The sequence below is a fragment of the Danio rerio genome, chromosome 14 (genome assembly GCF_052040795.2).
Source record: "Danio rerio strain M-AB ecotype USA chromosome 14, GRCz13ab, whole genome shotgun sequence".
Classification (NCBI taxonomy): Eukaryota; Metazoa; Chordata; class Actinopteri; order Cypriniformes; family Danionidae; genus Danio; species Danio rerio.
This window is the reverse complement of record NC_141034.1, coordinates 38,425,624-38,447,978: the sequence shown is the minus strand read 5'-3', so window position 1 is coordinate 38,447,978 and position 22,355 is coordinate 38,425,624. Positions and strand designations below refer to the sequence as shown.

At 36.3% G+C, this 22,355-nt stretch overlaps 1 protein-coding gene across 15 annotated transcripts in view; it reads left to right on the top strand.

Annotated features, from left to right (window-relative positions):
* Positions 1–22,355, top strand: part of gria1a (glutamate receptor, ionotropic, AMPA 1a) — a 382,253-nt gene that overhangs the window by 265,560 nt on the left and 94,338 nt on the right. For all 15 annotated transcript variants that reach the window (XR_015506947.1, XR_015506945.1, XR_015506946.1 and 12 more), the window contains 1 exon segment: positions 7,842–8,081. Coding sequence is in view for 8 of the 15 variants with exons in the window: in XM_087280929.1 (XP_087137055.1) it covers positions 7,842–8,081 (240 nt within the window). In the remaining 7 variants the exon portion in view is untranslated.

Sequence of the window (22,355 nt, the reverse complement as noted above, 5' to 3'; positions counted from 1 at the left end):
CATACTCTCCTCATCATATTTTATTGTGAATTTCTGACTATCACAATTTTACAGTAATTTTAAATAATGCAGCTTCTTGTGTGATTGCATCTTTGTGAGAACAGACAAGCTGAGCACTGAATGTAGTCATCAGTCATTGTCGATGAGGGTCTGCTATAGGGCCGAACAGACCTGTGGAGATCTGTTTGGAGGATGGTGCCAGGACTGCCAGATGCTGCCAGGATCTTTTAGCAGGGCCAGGGAGCACAGGTTGGCCAGAGGTGTTCACATCATGTTTTACGCCTCTACTCAGGCTAACACAAACCACTGCAGGCGGCCGGTGTGTTCCTGTCATTAGAGAGCCGGATGACACAGCCATGTGCTCCCTGTCAGAAGGAACTTTTCCGAACAGGCAAGCAGATGTAAGAGAGTGAGAGAGGAAAAAGAGCCACACACTTCCAATCTGCTTCCAGATTATCACACACATGGGAAGTGGCGGCGGTCATGTGGAAAATGGATTCCATTAAAACTATTGTAAATAAGTTGCTGATTAAAAATCCAAATGTGTCTACACTACTACAAAGTTTGGTGAAGGAAATATCATGGTTTGGGGTTACATTCAGTATGGGGGTGTGTGAAAGAACTGCAGAGTGAATGGCAACATCAACAACCTGAGGTATCAAGACACTTGTGCTGCCCATTACATTACAAATTCTTCAGCAGGATAGCGCTCCTTCTTTTACTTCAGCCTCCACATCAAAGTTCCTGAAAGCTAAAAAATCAACGTGCTCTAGGATTGGCCAGCCCAGTCTTTAGACATGAACATTATTGAGCATGTCTGGGGAAAGATGGAGGAGAAGGCGATTTTCCATTCATAGTTTTATTAGTAAAGACAAAACTCTGTCACCTGCTTTCATATGGAGCAGCATTTCCTTCACAGAGCGATCTTTCACTTACAAGGCACACAAAAATATTAGGTTATACTTTCAGTGTGATACTGAAATTGAAGTTTTTAAGAAATTGACAACTGTTTGCATCGCTTCTGTTGATCTACAGCTCTGTGTTGCTGCTAAATCTGAAAGTATATTAAAAAAGTACATCTTTAATAAAATAAAATATCTTTAATAGAAACATTTAGTTTAATAATTAATGCACTGAATCAATGAAAGCTTTTAAATGTTAAGCTGTTTGACTTACTGGGTTATTTCTTTGTGGCAAACTTGTAGTGTGTAAGAATGGGGATTTAAATACAGTGGTTCGAACTGTAGTTTTGCCGAATGGCTAAAAAGTTATCAGTATGATGGTGAAAAACTGTGCATTTCTAGTCAAACCATCCTTCTGCAATCTTACACCAAAAACGGAAATGAGGGAAGTTATAACTAGTCCCACATGGAGTCTGTGTGCGCAGAACCCCCCAAATTTCTGCAGATTTTTAGCCCATCACTGAGTCTTACTTGTGTGAATGTGTGTCAGGTTATATTTATTAAATTGTTATATTTATTTTAATTAATTTCACTAATATTATTTTGATATAATAACAGTAATATTGAAATGTTCATAAAATTTATGTACAATACAGTTTGTAAAGTAATATATTCTGTGTTTTAGTAGATATATTATACAGGAGACTTGCTTTGTTTACCAAATAAGTGGATCTACAGTAATTGTATTTGCATTGTAAACATTAAATTAAAAATTAAACTTTAAACTTTTTTTAAAAGTAAAAGTTTAAAAGGTATTATTTTTTATTTCATATATTAAGTTTTTAGTAGATACTCCTAAAATCACTCCACAAAGATTCCAGATTTTTACAAAATTCTCCACAGAAATAGCAAAAATGTCTGCAGATTCTGTCTAGCCGTGATTATAACTAAAATATAAGAGTGTGTTGTTATTTTAGGATTGTATTGTGCAATATGAAACGATTCATTTGCCATGGTCACAACAGAACAAAATAACTGTATAAAATGATAAAACATTAAATGATTAAAAACAAAAAAAAAAAAGATGTTAATTGTATTCAGCTTAAATGTTAAACAAAGTTACCTGAGAAAGGGAGAAACATGGGGTAGGGAGAGAGAGAGAGACAAGGAACAGTGAGTAAACCCTAAAGAGAGCCTGATAGCAGTAGAGGCAGAGAAGATCGGCTCCAGAGTAATCTTATCAGTATCTGCCTTTGGAATCTGTAGCCAGATTGAGTATATTATATTGCAAGCCATGTTTTGCAATGTAAACACATGGATATAATAATTTGCTCTCTTACATGTGCGAGATCACCCTCTGGCATTGAAGATTTACTAAACAGAGCTGGGCTGCTCTGGCAAGATGTGCAAGACTAAACATTTCGATTTTATTTCAATGTATTTGGTAGCCCTGTCTGTGGCTCATATTACATTAATAGAGTCTCCTGCAAAAAATTTTATGACATAATTTTGTTGATTATGTCATTAGATTTCAGTTGATTAATGAGTTGTTTTGATTGTCTGTCAATTTCAGTTGATTAATCAGTTGTTTTTGTTTTAAGTTCAAGTACAATATTTTGTGTTGTATTAGGTTTCCATACAAGGTTGTACATTTACTTTTTGCACATAATTTAAACATTTTATATATAATATATATAAAGCACTGTTTTATGAGCATTTGAGGGAAACCCAATAGTAAATTTTTCCATATTATTGTAAATAAGTTCTCCCTCTAATTGGCGGACAACACACACAGAAACAAACTTTGTCATGTCATCTTGTGTTTGGAAACCTGATGTTTGCGATAAGATTCCAGGACATAATTAAACAAAATTTCATCAATGTGTTTGCATAATTAAATGATATTTGAGATGGAGTTTGATGAGATCGCTCTACTACATGGTTAGTCTAGTTATCCAAACCATCTTATGTGGAAATCAAATGACTTTTTTTGTGAATTATTGTAGAGATATTGCTTACCAGATGTATAAAAAGAAAATATGATCAAGAAAAGAAAAAATCGTGACACACTCACATCACTCTCAAGTGCATTAAAACATTACAAGCCTAAAAGCATGATCCAAGGCACTAAAGCTGCGTTTGCTAGGCTAATATATTGCTGTGATTAATGCTAAGTCATTTAAAATGAAGTCATATGGAGCACAATATCAAATAAACTTAATGAATAGGTTCTGCTGATGCCTGTTGCCAAGAGCCCAGCTTAACAATATGTTGTAGCTGACAGAGCACAGGTTAATAACTTTGTATGAATTTACAAAAAAAGTATGTGAAACCATTCAAGACAAGAACATATGGTATGATGAGGATCTCGATTCAATGTGCCATATGTCTTCGGTAATAGCTAACACAGAGGGATGCAATCCCCTACCATCCCTTCTCTTTTTCACTCTCTCTCTCTCTCTCTCTCTCTCTGGGTCTACAAAGCTCAGCCCAGACAGAATTAATGTGCAAGTCATCATTCACAGAAAAAGCAGAGCCGTGTAATAAGAACACCCCCAATATTACCTCAGAGTTCACGGCAGCATCTTGTATAGACATGTCACACTCATTACTGCTTAGAAACAAGTGACTTATATACAATGCAGATGGAACTGTTTAAATCAGTGTGTTAATTATCACACTCCCTTTTTAAGCGATTGGTGAGGCCAGACAGAATCTGCAGACATTGTTTGCTATTTCTGCACAGATATTTGTAAAAAAAATCTGCGGATTTATGCAGAATGATTTTGGGAGTATCATAACTCTAAACGTAATATATGAAATAAAAATAATACCTTTTCAAAAAATGTTTAATGTTCACAATGCAAATCCAATTAGATCCACTTATTTGTTAATCAAAGCAAGTCTCTCATACAATATATCACCTAAAAGACAGAAATGATTACCTAACAAACTGTATAGTAAATAATTCATATGTAAATTGACATATTAGTAAATATTATTAATTTAAAAACTAGATAAATATAGTTTTCCGCACATTTACACAAGTAAATAAATAGACTCAATCAAGGGCTAAAAATCAGCAGATTCCGTATGGGCCTAGCTGTTGGCTAATATGTACAAGAGATCGTTCTGGTACTAAAATCTGTCTAGCCATGCAGTTTTCTACCAGTATAAGCATAGGAACAACATTTGTTTTACAGCATTCCTCAGAGCGAATGTTCTGAAAAAGGACTAATCTCACTACACTTTGACAATTAAAGCTTAAGTTTTTTAGCATGCTATTTTTTTTTGACTTCAAATATGCAGTTTACTAAGTTTAATAGGACAACGTCTGAGAACATCCTTATCTCGGACACTTATTTTGGAATCTACTGGTGACCTAGATGTTTGTCTTTTTAGGGGTTGAACAAAAAATATAATTTTGGGTATATTTAACTGCAATATCTGGTCTCAGTAATCTATTACAAGCTTCTATCAATTAGATTTGAGTAACAGAGATATAACTGTATACATTTAATGCTATGTGGAATTGCGGCAATTGTTCTTTTGACTGATTTACTTAGCATCTTTTGTTGTTGATTATTATTCTAAATTATTTTGTTCAATAAATTATATTTATATAAGTGGTAGTCATATTAATAAATGAAGGATTGCAAAATGGTCTGTGTTAGTAGTTGTGATTGACAGTTCATTTTAAATTGTTCCACCATCAGATGGTTGACAAGTCATGTACAGTGGTCCCTCACTATAACGCGGTTCACCTTTTGCAGCCTCGCAGTTTCGCAGATATCTTTAGTGCAATTTACAATGCATTGTGTTCTGCACCCTGATTGACTCTAGACTATTGTCAGCCAATTTCCTCCTTGCCATGTCTCCTGTATAGTACAGAATTTGTTCAGCTTGCCAAGTTTGCTTATTCGTTAGCCGTGTGACTGAAGTGCTATACTGTATGTTTGCAAGTTTTCTACCCAACAAAACCCACAGTGTCGATGAAACGTTCTGCACAGTCATTTAAAAAGCAGAGACAGATGCTAACAATTGCACAAAAAGTTGGACTTCTGGACATGCTGTAGCACGCCATTTAATAATAGTTTATATTATTTAATATAAATAAATCTTCAGGAATAAATCTTTGCAGAATAAATAAATCTGCGGTTCGTTACATAAAGAAGGAGGGAAATACCCAACACAATCTCACGGCAATTCGTAATTTTTTCATTTAGTGGCTAATTCGTATGAATTCGTACGATCTAATTCGTACAATTTAGTACGATTTGCTTATCCCCCAATGACGGTTGGGGTTAGGGGTGGGGTTAGGTGCCACGCCTCCTTTTAAAAATCGTACCATTTCGTACGACTGAACTCGTACGAATTCGTACGAATTAGCCACTAAACTGGCAAAACGTAAAATACTTACGTTTTCTCGTGAGATCAGGCTGGAAATAACATAAGGAAGACCACAGCAATAATTTCAACAAAGATGCAAAAAGGGTTGTAAATCCGCAACAAAACCCTTCTTAAGATGGAGTCAGCTTTAGCTTATAGATCAGTGACTGCAGGAAAATGTTAATGCCTGTCTGAGAAAAGTGTGCAGTGCTTCCCACAGGTTTGAAATATACGTGACGTGGTAGCCGTTAATAATAATTGTATATTTTCAATGGGTTAAAGTAAAAAAGACTGTTAAAAAATCTGAAATAAAAATAAATACTTTTATGCTATTCATGAGCCATGTGCACCCCCTGACAGGTCAAATTTGCTTCTCTCTTCTCTCTTTTAAGTTCAAAGAAAACTTGAATGCCAAAGCATTTTAGAAATGTATATAAAAAGCCTATGTAATTTATTAAAATCATCAAATTAATAGCAATCAGCAAATGAAAATTAAATGACAAAGTTAATAAACACAGACAACATCTTTAAAAAATTATCATAATTGCAAGATTAAAACAAGAAGGTTTTTTTTAAATAAGGCAAATGTGTTGATTAACCATTACTACTTGTGTACATATATTTTTCAGACAGTCTAGATGTAATTTCGTCCTTCCCAAGTATATAGTAAAGTTTTTCTGAGTTGTTTGATCAGTGTTTCTCAACCACATTCCTGGAGGACCACCAGCTCTGCACATTTTCCAGGTCTCCTTAACCAAACATATCTGATTCAGGTCATCAGCTCATTAGCAGGGAAAGAAAGACCTGTAATGGGTGTGACAGCTAAAAAAGACATCCAAAACATGCAGTGTTTGTGGGCCTCCAGGAACGTGGTTGAGAAATACTGGTTTAGATTAATGAATCTGTTATTTACTTTTTTACTCGCCGCTGTGTGTGCACTGTCAGCTGTGAAACCAGCCGGAAAGTACTCTTTAATAAAAGAGTAATGCAACAACGCATTTGAGCTGTAGAAAGCTAAAGCAAAAGTTGAATTTCGGACATTTTAGATTTAGAAACCTGGGCCGGACAAATTTTTTAAGTCCAAAAAATGTGCATCTCTGTGGGTCTGAAGAGCATGTGAAACTGTCTGCACGATTGTCGACAGGTCTCGTGGGTACAGAATAAAACTGGTAAAGGAGAGAAGATTTTCCACTACTTAATCTGTCACAGATGTTTGGCTATATTGAGCAGATACAAAAAGTGTAAAAGGATGTTAATAATAGTAAAAAAAAAAAAATGTGTCACAAAATATACTTGGGCAGCCATTAATATATCTTGGCGGCCCACCCAAGTAAAGTCGATGTGTGTGAAACATTGGTGTGTATTGAGGGGTTTTACAGCCTTAAAACGTCTATAATATTTGTAAAAATAAAACTGACTTCTTTGCAGATTTTGCCTAGTGCAGGTTCTTTTTAGAACGGGACTCCTGCGATTTACAAGTGACCACTGTACACAAAGTTAGCCACTGATAATTTATGAACAACAATAGAAATTATATTTTGCAGAACTAATATTTATAATGTTGCTTAAAGCACTTTATGTATAAATAATTTGTTTCATATACCTGCAACATTTCAGCTATTTATCAACTTAAAATCTTTGCTAGATGCCTGTTCAGCTATGTTTATGCTTAAATATGATAGTTTTTTTTTAAACAATGTGATTCGTGCTTCGTGCTTCAGATTTTCTGTTAAGGAAACATAGTGTGCATCTGTGCTCCCTAAATTTCATGGTGCAAATGCAACATTACACTCATATTTATGCAATATGGCTCTATATCAAAACTCTGATATACAGGCATATCACACTGCTACTCATTTGATATTGCTCACTTAAGAGACTTCAAAATATGACGGTCTCTATATATCAGACAGATAAAGTGTTTTTGTTTCAGCAGGATGTTGAAATGAGTCACAGTGCATGAGATGAGAGCCAGTGGTCACAAACACACACACATGCTGGAAGAGTTGGCACCCTGCATTGCATGATGGGGCAGGCAGTTTGGGTGATGGCCATCCCTATCGCTTCTGCTCCCCCTGTGCCCCTCAGGCGGCCCCTGCTGGGATTTGTGCCTTGGGCAGCGAACAGACTGCAACTTCAATCTGTTTAGTTGCGGGATTGAAATGTTGGAAAAATAACCTCGGCCAGAGCAAAGATATCAACAGCAGTGTGTGATACAGCATTAAAATACACAGGGAAACCTGGTTCAAAACAGATTGAGGCCATTTTGCCTCCAACCGGGAGAGGAAAAGATATTCAACGTTCAAGGCAGCAGAGATAAAAAAAAAACTAAAAAAAAGCGTCCCGCTGGTTGGTAAATGTCAGCGAGAGCCTTTGTGTGCATTGATTATCTGCCCCTTCAAAAAATCCATCCGCACCATTTCCAGTCCACTGATGCATACAGAAACACTTACTAATTGCTTTTCGGAAATTACTAATAAAGCCAGCTAGATGCTAACAATGCGACATGGGTGATGTCTGTGTTGTAAATGCTTTTTTTTTTGTCTTCAGTTTGTTCGCAGTTCTCCAAAGGAGTGTACGCAATCATTGGCGTCTACGACAGAAAGACCGTCAACATGTTGATGTCGTTCTGCGGTGCGCTACACGTCTGCTTCGTGACGCCCAGCTTCCCTATGGAAAACTCCAACCAGTTTGTCATCCAGCTGAGGCCTGAACTGCAGGACGCCCTGGTCGGTGTAATCGAGCACTACAGGTGGTCTAAGTTTGTCTACATGTACAGCTCGGACTCTGGTGAGGCCTGCTTTTTATCATCGAAATGATTGTGAAAATGATTGCGAAATGATTTTTATCATTTGTGGGGGAAATTACACTGAGATTGGATTGCATTTGATTATTAAGAGGTGCATGTCAGTTTTCCTGTTCTAGGTTCTTCAACACTTTGAAAGGAATAGGGTATAGGGGAGACAACTGGGAATAGAACATAGTTGCTTCTACCTTTTACCTGTAACTAGAGAAGGGGTTGCAAACGTACAGTGCAAATTTGCGACGCAGTTTGCGAATGGTTGTTTGAACAATGGACTTTGGGAAAAACCAAATTCACAAACTTTGTGTATAACGATGGAACTTACAACCTTAGTTGGCTAACACATCCCCGGACAGGCTGTTTGATTTGGGGGCGCTTACTTGCGCTGGCCCGAAAATAGAAAAGCGGGTGTTTCTTATGCACCTGGTGGATATTGCGTAAAGCACAAAAGTATTATTTTAATTTATATTTTAAGTAGTTTATTTTATTATTTTTTTTATGAAAAAGCAGTCTTTGCTTCTGCAGCACAACGTGTGACTGCGCTTGACAAATTGCAGTATGTATGGAAAGCATTATCATTGCACCGTGTATGTGGTAAAAATGAATGTTATAAATGTAACACAATCTAAGTGTAAAGGTTTTATAGGTTTTATACATGGTATATACTGTAGAATTAATTTAACTGAATTTATAATACTGTAGTTATTTTATTAATTTGTCTTGAAAGCTGACACCTTTATTGGAAAAAAAATGGGTTTAAATGAACAGTAGTATAGTTTAGCATACTTTGTGATTATGCTTAGTCTTTCTTTGGTGCTATTAAAACCACCAACCTGCAACTTTTTTCTGAAATTATAGTAAATCACATTTTAAATCGCAATTTTGATCAAATAAATTGCAATTAGATTTTTCTCCAAATCATGCAACCCTATAATATGGAAATAAACATATGCTTGAATAAATGAATTAATACATAAAAAAATGAATTATTTAAAAAGTGCATAAAATGTAATCAAGAAAAAAACAATGCTTCACTCACTCATTTACTCATTCATTATCCATCAGCTTAGTCCATGATTTATCAGCAGTCACCACAGTGGAATGAACCACCAATAACACTGTTTAACATTCAGTTTTAAGTTTAAACAAATAAATAGTCAAGCCCAAAGTTATTTTTACCCCATGTATGTTTGTGTGTGAGCATGTGTGTATTTGTACCTTCTTAGTGTCAAACCAAAGGTTCTTTTGACAACATCAAAAGTAATATTTTTCAAATAATAATGTTCAAATATGACTGTTTTTTATTACACTTTATAAGGCATATTCATATATTGCCGTTCTTGGTATCAGAAAGTTTGAAATGATCAATAAAAAGTTTCTCTCTAAAGCACTCTTTAAAAGACACAATGTATTATAAGCTTAATTTGCATATAACTGAGGCGTATTTGCAGCGCATGGGAATTCAAATGTGCGGCATGAGAATTTTAATACTCATGCTATAGTAAAGCTTTTAGTGCTTGGTTAAACTGGTTATTGTGGGCTTAGTGAAGAGGATGCAGGTTTTTGTGCTGAAATATCATGTCTGTTCAGTGATTTTTACCTTTTTGAATTCTCTTTTGAATACGGCTGGTTGGTTTTCTGAAACTGAAATTTTTACCACCACATTTGCCAGTGTGCACATTGAGTCAGCTTTTGTTCCCGGTTTGTTTGTGAACATTTTGGTGTGTAATGACAGATATTGATGTGACTCATGAGAGTTGCCTGCTTGTGTGTTGCTGCGATGAACAATAGTGTTCTGATCTGAGTGAATGCATCTCTCCCTGCACTTGGAGCTCATTTGTGCTTCTTTCTCTGTGGAGATCTGCCAGAATAAAATCATTGTGCCAGCGTAAAATGTATCCAGCTGAAGGCTGGGGAAAGAAAATCCCAATACCAAAGCACCCCCACGCATGGTTTCATTGTCATTCCAAGAAGGGTCCAGAACTAACTTTTCTGCCACACATGCCAGTGGCGATGAATAGAGAAAGTTTGCCAACCAATAAATATTTATTTCAAGCCTTACAATTGTATTTATTTTTATTCTTAATAAATAATATATATTCAGTGAGTTTTTCTTAAAGCAATAGTTTATCTAACAATGTAGAAAAATCACATTTTATCCCCAAAATTCCTCCTCCAAAAAAGTATCTCATGTTCCAATGGTAGAAGAATAGCTTCTTTTGTATTAGAAGAAGGTTTAATGCTTTTTTTATGACATGAGTAAAAAAGGACAGAATAAATATTTTGTTTTGCCAAATATTCTATAAATTTGGTTTTGAAGAAATACAAAATCTTTTGGAGTTAGTGTTGCCTTGATACTAAAATTTCAACACAATACCTTAAACAAATATAATCATTTAAAGCTATTTGCAATTCCATGTACATTGGCAATTTTAGAAAACCAAACATTGAGTGAACAGTCAATAATAAAAAATAAAATGAGCAAATTATATGCAATAGGCCAAATATACAGTGGCTAAGAGAGCTTAACATGCTGCACTTTAAAAAAAGATCCAATTATAAAAAACGCCAGCGAATTAAGAAAAGATCTTCATTGGTTTGATAGCACACGTGCTACAAATCCTTACATCGCATACACATAAAAAAAACATGCTGCATTTTCTCACAACACTTGGAAAAACAACGGAACGCAATGGAAATGTTTCAAGAGGACCCAAAACCGTGACGGATGGATGAATAAATTAATATTGATTCCTCTGTTAAATCTAACAATATTCATACAAGTTCAGTAAATGATTTTCTTTTATTTTATTAGGCAATGATGAGAAAAACGATCACTTTAAAAACTAATTCACAAATCCAGTGTTTTCTTTTAAACTGTTCATGCCGAGTTCAGACTGAATGATTTTTAAACTAGTCTTGTCACAGATGTATTCACACTGCATGGCTATCTGGGGTAGCGTTTCGTCACTGCTTTGTTTACTCTGCAAGATGGACAGGTTTTTACACTGCATGACTTTACAATAGGAGAATCGCTGACAACTTTGTCTCATTTCTCAAACCACATCTCACAACCAAACACAAATGAGAAGTGACATGGATACATTGTGAGGGTACATAGTAATATCTTTAGTTATAAACTACAGATCTAACTAAAGAAGCCTTTAGTGTGGTAGAAAATGTAATTATTTTTCTCACCTTACTTTTGAAGGAAATTAGCAATTTGTCAGAAACTTTTTTTTTGATTGTGGTATTGCTCAGATGTCATGCCAAACAGACACAGATGCTCCTGCCAAATTTACACTAGTTCTTCCTCTATTTCTTGGGTCCAAATAGAATGAAAAAAAGATACCTTATACATACCTGTAACCCTCCCGTTTTTCCCGCTATTCTCCTGTATTTTACGGTTCTATCCCGCTATCATCCTCTAAATTTATTTTCTCATAATTCTCCTGTATTTTTTAATCTTTCTGTGAAGGATGTCAATAAACATTAAAAAGCCGATCACAACCCATACTGCCGAACCACCAGGGGACGCCCCTGCTCTGAAATGTGAATCTGTTCTGTGATTTCATTTTATTTAGACATGAATACACTTTGAGATAAATATAAAAACGGTGAAATTCATTTCCTTTTCATTACAGGCACCATTGCCCCTATGCAATCCTCAAAACAGTCAGTTCGTGTAGCGGTGCGTGACTCTCAGACGTGCTCCATAGTGATAAATAGATGCTGTTTCCCAAGTGGATTCTGTACACGCGATTTGATGCGGAGTGAAAGTGGGCACTGGGTTTTGGGTGCGTGTTTGAACGGAACGTAATTATTATTAATAATAATCATCATAATAATAATAATAATAATAATATCTAATAAATATGTCCAACTTTGTGAATTTTCTTTTAAACAACAAATTTTGTCTTAAATGAGCATAAAATTTAGAAAAGCAATCAAATGCTTTCATTATGGATCTGTGCATTTTTAAAGTGACACCTCTGTTATTTAATGTAATCAAACGGAAAAAAAAAATTATTCGCTACTCTTTAATCAGAATGTTTAAATTATATAGTGAAGAGAAGGTTAATGAGATTTGATAACTTGATTCAATTTCTTTAAAATAGCTATTGATTTCAATAGGCTAAACTGTTTGCTAAATTATCGGCAGCTTTTTCTAATGTATATTATTTATTCTATTCATTGTAAATAATAATAAAAACATATTACTGACCATTTCAACAGTGTATTTACAATGAAAAAGCTCCAGATGAACATATGTAGTAATTTGGGGATTTGTTTGGGTGGTTGTGGGGGTATTTTATCCCTTATTTTCATATCCCAATATTGACAGGTATGACCTTATATTGCCTCCTAAGAACCTCCTAACTCCTGAGGATCCAATCAGCCAAGTAATGGCTAACCCAATTTTTTTTTTTTTTACTTGAATTTGGCGCCTGGCGAGTGTTAATTTTGGAATCTGTTGCCACGTGCCATCCCACAGCATGAAAAGTTTCAATGCCTGTCTCTCCGCGCTTTAAAATAACTACTTGAAATTCCCAGAGTTGCTCTAGAAAAGTTACGGACATCCGGTGCTGCTCCCTGAGCAGGTAGAATCTGACACACCTGTCAGCACCAGGTGTGCAAAACCCCCAGCCCCCCTGTAGCCAATGGGCTGCAGTGCCCCTATAATGTGTCACCATCTGTCACAGACGCTCAGCTCAGCCGACCATGATGGGAGCATGGCGCAATCTGCACATTACAGCTTTTGTTGTTGTTGTTGAAGAAATATAGTTCTTTTTACCACAAGCTTTTCGTCGTTGTCAGTCATGTCATCTCTCTACGCGCACAATAGGTTTGATGCCTGCCTGTATGCGCGCCACGGGTGTCCGGGTGATGGTTTTATCTTGTGGAAGCGCTGAGGGCTCTGGGTTAAGATTGTAGGATCATTAACTCTGTGACTGAGAGGAACCAAACTGCAGGAATCCATATCACCAGCCTCTTGTTGCCTAGATACAGCGCTGCACTGTCGACAGGGTTATTTTAAGCCTTTTAAGGACATACGTGTGAGAGTGCATGTAGCCCGTATGTGAACCCAGCCACTTCCTATGCGTATGAAATTGGCCCGCTGCATTGTTTCCATGTTGGCGTGGTGCTCCACTGGCATCGCAGCACGCCAGATGAGTGGGAATGAGGCTAAGGAGAGACGTCTTCCCCCGCTGGCCCTGTTTCTCTGTGTGCATCGGGAGCCATTTGTTCAGCCTGCTGGGAGTGTGAGCTCCTTAATGTCAAATCACCCTGCGGTCTTAAAGTGGTCCAGCTGTACTCACACTGAGTCGAGCAGGAAGCAACACTGGCTCGGATGCACAGGGGTCAAAGGGCAAGTGCTCAAAACAGAGGCGCACACAAGCAGAGGAGGGAATCAATATCCCTCGCTCACGCCGTCAATATGGGATTTCTTCACTTGGGAATTCAAGGATTTTGACTCGTTTTTTAAAACTTCTCCGAATATATTATTTGTTTTTGACTATTTGACTTTTTTGTCTGTGTTTTTTGTATTCTGGATAACAATTTGACGAAATGATTCAGTGTTAGATTCAGTTTTGGACTGCTTAGCATTCACACTGTTGTATTTATGACCAATATGGACATCATGGTGGTGCGGTGGTTAGCACGATTGCCTCGCAACAAAAAGGTCACTGGTTTGACTGGTTTGACTGGTTTGCATGTTCTCCCTTTGTTTGCGTGGGTTTTCTCCGGGTGCTTCATCCATAAGTCCAAAGACATGCGCTATAGGTGAATTGGGTAAGCTAAATTGTCCGTAGTTTGGGAGTGTGAATGAGTGTGTATGGGTGTTTCCCAGTGATGGGTTACATATAGTGATGAGAAATATATGCTGGATAAGTTGGTGGTTCATTCTGCTGTGGTGACCCCAGATTAAAAAAAAGACTAAGCCAAAAAGAAAATGAATTAATGAATATTTATGACCAAATCTAAAGATTCTGACATGTATTTTGTGATGGAACTCACTGTACATCGAAAATAAAGCTTTGTTCTGAGGTAAATGAGCACACCAAAAATAAGTAACACATTCATTTAAGAACCAATTCTCAGTATTAAAAAAGTCCCTTTAAGGCAAGTAAATTCACTCGGCGACCATCTTTGAAATGCCTCTCGGCAGTACAATATGCTCGACCATTATGTCTGAATGGGGTAACATCAACTTCAAAACTGTTTGCCAAGCTTATGATTACATTACATATTTGGAATCGCTGATAAAATTAATTTAAAATAAATTCACCTTTATTTGTATAGCGCTTTTACAATGTAGATTTTGTCAAAGCAGCTTCACATAAAAGATCATAGTAAATTGGAAAAAAGAGTAGTTCAGTTTTTAGTGTTTAAGTTCAGTTCAGTTAAGTGTGATTTTATAATCACTACTGAGGGTCTAAACACTGGAGGCAAATCCATCGATGCGTTGCTCTACCGATCCCAAACCATGCAAGCTAGTGGCGACAGCGGAGAGGAAAAAAAAAATTCACAAATTGGCGAATGTGAAAAAAAAAAAAAAATCTTGAGAGTAACCAGACTCAGTTGGGCACCACCATTTTAATTTCTCCGCTGGCCAAACGTCTTGTGCAGAGCTGTAGTCTCAGTGGCGGAGGCTGGAAGATGGGCCTCGTCTGTCCCTGGGGCGTCACAGGAATCAGTCTCATGCTCTCCACTCCTCCATGACCACCGCAGCAGCTGCTCAGGATACGGCCTGGTCCAGGATATGGAAACCTTGGGATCATCTTGTCTGTGGTCTTGAATCAAATCGAATTGAATCGAATTAAGGAACAACTGTCTCATGAGTTTAGTCTAAATGTTCAGATCAAACAAAATCAGCATTTTTTTCAGGTTGCCTGAGCTAACGCGCATGTGCACAAGACATGAGATCACGACACCACCCTCATTTATGGCCGTTCTACACATTATCATCCTTTGGATAATGCTTCGTCAGATCGCGCTGGTCTTCAGAAGTAATTCACAACTTAATCTTGATGGCGAATCTCCTCTAGAAATGACCGTGACTCTTTGTTTATAAGTTTGTGGGCATTCGAGTAGTTGCTGTCTTTTGGTGTGCGTTTCACAGAACAGACTGTACCTTGCGTTCATTTCATTGAGATTACAAAACCCAAAAAACTTATTTGGTTCATTTGAAAGTACAGATTTCAAGCTTTATTTGTATAAATTATATAACTCATGTATGTGAAGCAAATATTTGCTGAGATTCCAGTGTGTTTGTTGACCACATAAACTTTCTTAAAAGCACATGTCTGGTCCGAGCTTCTCCCACAAAGAAACGTCAGTCTATAGCGATCGATGATTGACTCCTGTACTAGTAGACGGGTAATCATTTGCTATATTGATCTTTACCTCATTCAAAACTATAGGAGTGACATGTCTTGTATATTCTGTAGTCTTTCGTATTAACTAGAGGCTTATTACTTGACTATTATTAAGACATAGGCTGTTGATAAGTACTCAGCAGTGCTCAGCATAAATGAGTACACCCCCTTTTAAAACTTTATATTTATTTATATGCATTTTTCAGTGGATATAGACCATATATTTTGGTGCATTTAAACAAAACAACTTCATTAAACAGTTATATTCATTAAAATAAGAGTTTGGTCACATAACAGCTTTGGGAATAGAAAGATATTAGATTTCAATTTAAACTACTTATTGCAAAAAAAAAAAAAACTAGTGATATTTTTTATGCTTCTGTCTCTTCTTTTCTGTGTTTATTAAAATTTTATTTAATATTTTCCTCCACATATTCTTTTTTTTTTAACACTGTGATCTTTGGTAGATTAGTTCCGATTGTGGCACTGACTAATCTAAAGTATACTCACAAATATATTATTGTAAAGCATCCTGTAGAAAATAAAAAAGAGAGCTCTGTGAGGGGTGTACTCATTAATGCTGAGCACTCTGTATATTCTGCAGGATGTTATTCTATATTTCTAAGCCTACCCATAGCTAAACTGACACCTTAAGTCATAGTTAACCATATATTAAAAGCGAGAATTGTACCTGTAATTTGTAATATAGTGTGAGCCAAACATTTAATGCAAAAAAATGTGTAGCCAATTTACAACTTTTATAAAACTTTTGCTCATTATTACTTTTCATTAGTTCAATTGTTTTTGTGGCATAATTGCTATCTATCACATGTGAACAAATGTACATCTTTTAACATTTTAATTGATAGGAAAAAAATATCTGTCTATCGATACTAGTTTTTTCTTAATGTCCTCTGCAAGTGTATGTAAGGGAACAGATCAGTGTCAGAAAATGTCTAATAAACATGTAGAATTTTTTTTTAATGTTCCTGAGTTTGAAGGAACACATGCAGTTTTGGAAGACAATAGCAAATTCATTTTATTTTCTTTTTATTTTATTTTCCCGTGACTTAGTCCCTTATTTATCAGGGGTTGCCAAATGAACCGCCACAGAGGAATGAAACGCCAACTTATCCAGCATATGTTTTACGCAGCAGATGCCCTTCCAGCTGCAACTCATCACTGGGAAACATCCATACACACTCTCTTTCACACACACACACACACACACACTCATACACTACAGTCAATTTAAGCATACCCAATTCCCAAGTGGACTTGTAGGGGAAAACCAAAGCATCCGCAGGAAACCCACGTGAACACACAAACTCCACACAAATTCCAGTTGAACCAGCAGAGACTCGAACCAGCCACCTTCCTGCTGTGAGGCAAATGTGCTACCCACTGCGCCACCACGTCGCCTTTATTTTATTTTATTCAATAATTTTCCTTCTGCTTAGTCCCTTATTTATCAGGGATCGTCACAGCGGAATGAACCACCAACTATTCTGCTTATGTTTTATGCAGCAGATGCATTTGATTTGAGTTTAGTTTAGTTTAGTTTAGTTTAGTTTAGTTTAGTTTAGTTTAGTTTAGTTTAGTTTAGTTTAGTTTAGTTTAGTTTAGTTTCCTTCGGCTTAGTGCCCTATTTATCAGTGGTTGTCACAGTGGAATGAACTGACAACTATTCCTGCATATGTTTTATGCAGCGGATGCGTTTTATTTTATTTTATTTCGGCTTAGTTCCCTATTTATAAGGGTCGTCACAGTGAATTGAACTGCCAACTATTCCAGCATATGTTTTATGCAGCGGATGCAATTTATTGAATTTTATTTTATTTTATTTTATTTTATTTTATTTTATTTTATTTTATTTTATTTTATTTTATTTTATTTTATTTTATTTTATTTTATTTTATCTTATTTTATTTTATTTTATTTTAGTTTAAATTAGTTTAAATTAGTTTAGTTTAGTTTAGTTTAGTTTAGTTTCCTTTGGCTTAGGGGCACTCAAGGTCATCACAGAGGAATGAACCACGAAATATTCCAGCATTTGTTTTATGCAGCAAATCCATTTTATTTTTAGATCATAACATGTTTTTCTTTTTCTTTCTTTCTTTCTTTCTTTCTTTCTTTCTTTCTTTCTTTCTTTTTCATCTGCAGTCTTTTAAAATGTCTCCTTTTACTGTGCCATGATTAAAACAAATTCAAAAAGTCAAGTTCTGGAATGAGATCAAAGTGAATAGGCTAAAACAGATTTTCTTTTCACTGTGAACTAATTCTTTAACTTCAGAATGTGTAGTCCCTGTTGTAGTGCATAGTGGAGACACCGTTCTGGCACAGCTGCTGCTTCCCGTGATTTATTTTGTGGTCCATCCCACCCCATAAATGATACATTTATTCCTGTTATCTCTGCTGCGGGATCCATTGGTTCCATAAATTATAAAGTGTGCATCCTTGTCGTTGCTCTCCTTTTAATTACAGCTCATGCAACAGCTGTGTGGTGTTGCATTAAAACAAAGGAGGCAACGTTTGAGAGCATTCTTGTTTTCCTTGGAATCAAAACATAAAACAAACCTGAGTAAGACCATTAAACATTTCATAAACAATTTCCATATAAATACTCACAGGGGAGCTGCTGTGTTCTTTGTTTCTTTGTATGGCTTGCCTTAATTTATAGGCAGAGGCTTACGTAGTCAGTTTTTGAGCAGGATTTGGGGCTTGTGATGTTACTTTGATAAACTTGGGCTTGTTTTGTGAAGTACTCGCAAAGCAAAAAGCATAGATGGCTGTGGAAGCATGCGGTTGAGTGTTTGGAGAGGTTTGATGCGTTTGGAGGAGCTGGCCATGGTGCTGGAGTACTGAGAACACAAGAAGCATAAGCTGCTCTCAGCCGCAGCATAATAAGAGCAATCATGTGCGCTTGTGCTTTCAGCTGTCATCAAGTCATGCGATCAGATGACCCTTCACAACGGTTCCGTTCTTATGGGAGAGATGAAGCTACTGCTATTGGCACTATGTTATAAGACCAAGGTGGGACTTATGAAGGCAGATCTAATAAGTTGGTAGCAGCGTTTTCTTTTCTTTTTTACAGTAACTAAATATTTGTTCTCATCCAGTATAAAAGATTTTAGCAGGTTTTTATACTGTTTTTTTTTTAAACCAAGACTCATCAAGGTTGAATTTATTCTAAAATAAACAAACAAACAAACAAACAAACAAACAAACAAACAAACACACACACACACACACACACACACACACACACACACACACACACACACACACACACACACATATATATATATATATATATATATATATATATATATATATATATATATATATATATATAAACTCACCAACCACTTTATTAGGCACACCTGTCTAACTGCTCGTTAACGCAAATTTCTAATCAGCCAATCACATGACAGCATGGACATGGTCAAGATGATCTGCTGCAGTTCAAACCGAGCATCAGAATGGGGAAGAAGGGTGATTAAAGTGACTTTGAACATGGCATGGTTGTTGGTACCAGACAGGCTGGTCTGAGTATTTTAGAAAGTGCTGATCTACTGGGATGTTCATGCACAACTATTTCTAGGGTTTTCAGAGAATGGTCAGAAAAAGAGAAAACAGCAGCAGTTCTGTGGGCACAAATGCCCTGTTGATGCCAGAGGTCAGACGAGAATGGCCAGACTGGTTCGTGCTGATAGAAAGGCAACAGTAGGTCAAAAATCCACTCTTTACAACCGAGGTATGCAGAAAATCATCTCTGAACACACAAAACCTCCAACCTTGAGATAAATGGGCTACAGCAGCAGAAGACCACATCTGATGCTACTCCTGTCAGTTAAGAACAGGAAACTGAGGCAACTATTCACACAAGCTTACCAAAATTGGACAATGGAAGATTGGAAAAGTGTTGCCTGGTCTGATGAATCTTGATTTCTGCTGTGACATTTGAATGGTTGGGTCAAAATTTGGCATCAACAACCGGAAAGCATGGATCCATTCTCTTTCGTTTTAACGGTTCAGGCTGGTGGGGGTGGTGTAATGGTGTGGGGGATATTATTTTGGCACACTTTGGGCCCATTAGTACCCACTGAGCATTGTGTCAACGCCACAGCCTAACTAAGATTTAATGCTGACCATGTCCATCCCTTTATAACCACAGTGTACCCATCTTCTGATGGCTACTTCCAGCAGGATAACATGCTGTGTCATAAAGCAAATCATCTTCTTGAATATGACAATGAGTTCACTTTACTCAAACGGCCTCCACAGTCACCAGATAGAGCACCATTGAGATGTAGTAGAATGGGAGATTTGCATCATGAATGTGCAGTCGATAAATCTGCAGCAACTGCGTGATGCTATCATGTCAATATGGAGCAAAATCTTTGAGGAATATTTCCAGCACCATGTTGAATCTACAGTATGCCACAAAGGATTAAGGCAGTTCTGAAGGCAAAAGGGGGGTCCAACACGGTACTTTTTTTTTTTTTTTTTGCACGTTCAAACTACTTATTTGAATTGAGCTGAAACAACACAATTGTTGAGATTTCATTGTTCAATCCAAAAATGCAGGGTTCCAGACAATTCATTCAAGTTGTCCCAACACAAGTCGATTAAGTTAACTTAACACTTTTAAAAAATTATGTGGATTGAACATAAAAACATAAGTTGTCCCAATGAAAATCTCAATAATTGTGTTGATTCAGCTTATTTTAATAAGTATTTTAAACAAGCAAAAAAAAATTTTTTTGGAGTGTAAGATGTACCTAATGAAGTGGCCAGTTAGTGTGCATACACACACATACACACTCTCACTCTCTCTCTCACTTTCTCACACACAAGAAAACTGGAAGTTTGAATGCCAGAGATTAATTTGATAAACAACTGTGACGATATTTATGGTGTCACGGGTTGCCAGTATATATATTTTGCTGTATAAAACATGTATTATCAATTTGAACATACTTTACAAAAATCTACTTAAATTATATGGTAATGTTAAAACTTTAAATGTCAGTTGACTGTAAATGTAAAATATTTTTACTTGTATGACTTTATTTCATCTGTAATATTATTATTAAAATTGTTACAAAATGATTAACCCTAAGTTAGGCAAAAAAAAAAAATGGGGCTGCACTGTGGCACAGTGGTTAGCACCATCGCCTCACAGCAAGAAGGTCACTGGTTCAAGTCCTGGCTAAGCCATTTCTGTGTGGAGTTTGCATGTAATTCCTGTGTTGGCGTTTGTCTCTTCCAGGTGCTGCAGTTTCCCCTCACAGTCCAAAGATATACACTATGGGTGAATTGAGTAATTTGCCAGTACTGGGTTGCAGCTACAGTACTGTGGTCTCAAATCAACCAAACTGTAGATACTGTAGTAAAGAGTAAGACATGTACAGTAGATTCTTATACTTAATGCTATATTGAGCTAACATTTCATTCATTCATTTTTTTTTCAGTTTAGTCCCTATTAATAGCTACAAATCACACTGTTTCTAATTTAGAGATTTTAGTTGGGGTTTTTAAAGAATGTTGATTGCTCCTTTGAGGTTGCACACATGCATCTCTGAGTCCACTGCCAAGATCAATGTCTTCACTAATCGAAGCCCATTTCCTGTCTGTGAACAGCGTGGCTCTCATTCTCCACTTTTCTGGATCTTCCTGGCAGCTTTTTCTGCATTTGCAGCCAATAAAGTGGCATTTAGATGCTCAGAGGTGGCTGGAGATAACAGAGTGTCAATACTAGAGTCCCACAAAGCTCCCAAGTTGCTTCCGAATGACTTCTTAATGAATTGGCTCAGGCATTGCATCACGTTGTTATTTACACATTACGTTTTATGTGATGTTTCACATTAACCAGTCGTCTTTCTAATGTAGAATAGAATAGAACAGAACATACTAGAACAGATTAGAAGAGAATACAATAGAACAGAATAGAATAGAACAGAATAGAATAGATTGGAATAGAATAGAATAGAATAGAATGGAATAGAATAGAATAGAATAGAATAGAATAGAATAGAATAGAATAGAATAGAATAGAATAGAATAGAACAGAATAGAATAGATTGGAATAGAATGGAATAGAATAGAATAGAATAGAATAGAATAGAATAAAATAGAACAGAATACAATAGAATACAATAGAACAAAACAGATGAGGAATAGAATAGAATAGAATCGTTCTTGTCATTGTACAGTTACAATGTAACAATGCAAACCCTAGGTAAACAAATATATGTAAACATTACAAAATTTGCAAAGTAGTAAAGACAAGACAAAACATAGCATAGTTAATATTACTGAAAAAAGACGCAAAGGGCCTAGACATCATCTGCATTGTTTGAATAACACATTATAAATTATTTGAGGTAACAATTGCGTTCAAGGAAAGAATATTGCACAAATGGATTGTTTAGACCAGTATTGCACATTGGATTGTTAATTAATTTGTGTCGCCCATTTTATAAATTGGTTAGTACTGTAATGCACAGTCATTGTTAGGTAAAATAATTTTTTTCCAGTGTTTATGTTTAAGTTACATTGCTACTAATTCTCATTTCAAGAGTTCCCACTTAGATATGCTTGGCATTTATAGCAGGTTTGGCATGCTGTCCCGGGAGAGAACCCTGAGCTCGGAGATATTTGAGCCCAGGGCTCCCACCCGGTCTAGAAGCATATCAGGGGATCCGAGATCAGGTAGGTCTCGATCGCTCCCCCTTTAAAAGGGAAGAAAAAGGAGGAGATGGGGTGGAAGAGAGGATTCTTCCAAAAAGAAGATAAATAAGGAGCAATAAGGAGAAAGTGATCCATTTATATTAAGCTAGGATCATTCTGATTGGATTATTATTGATTACGGAT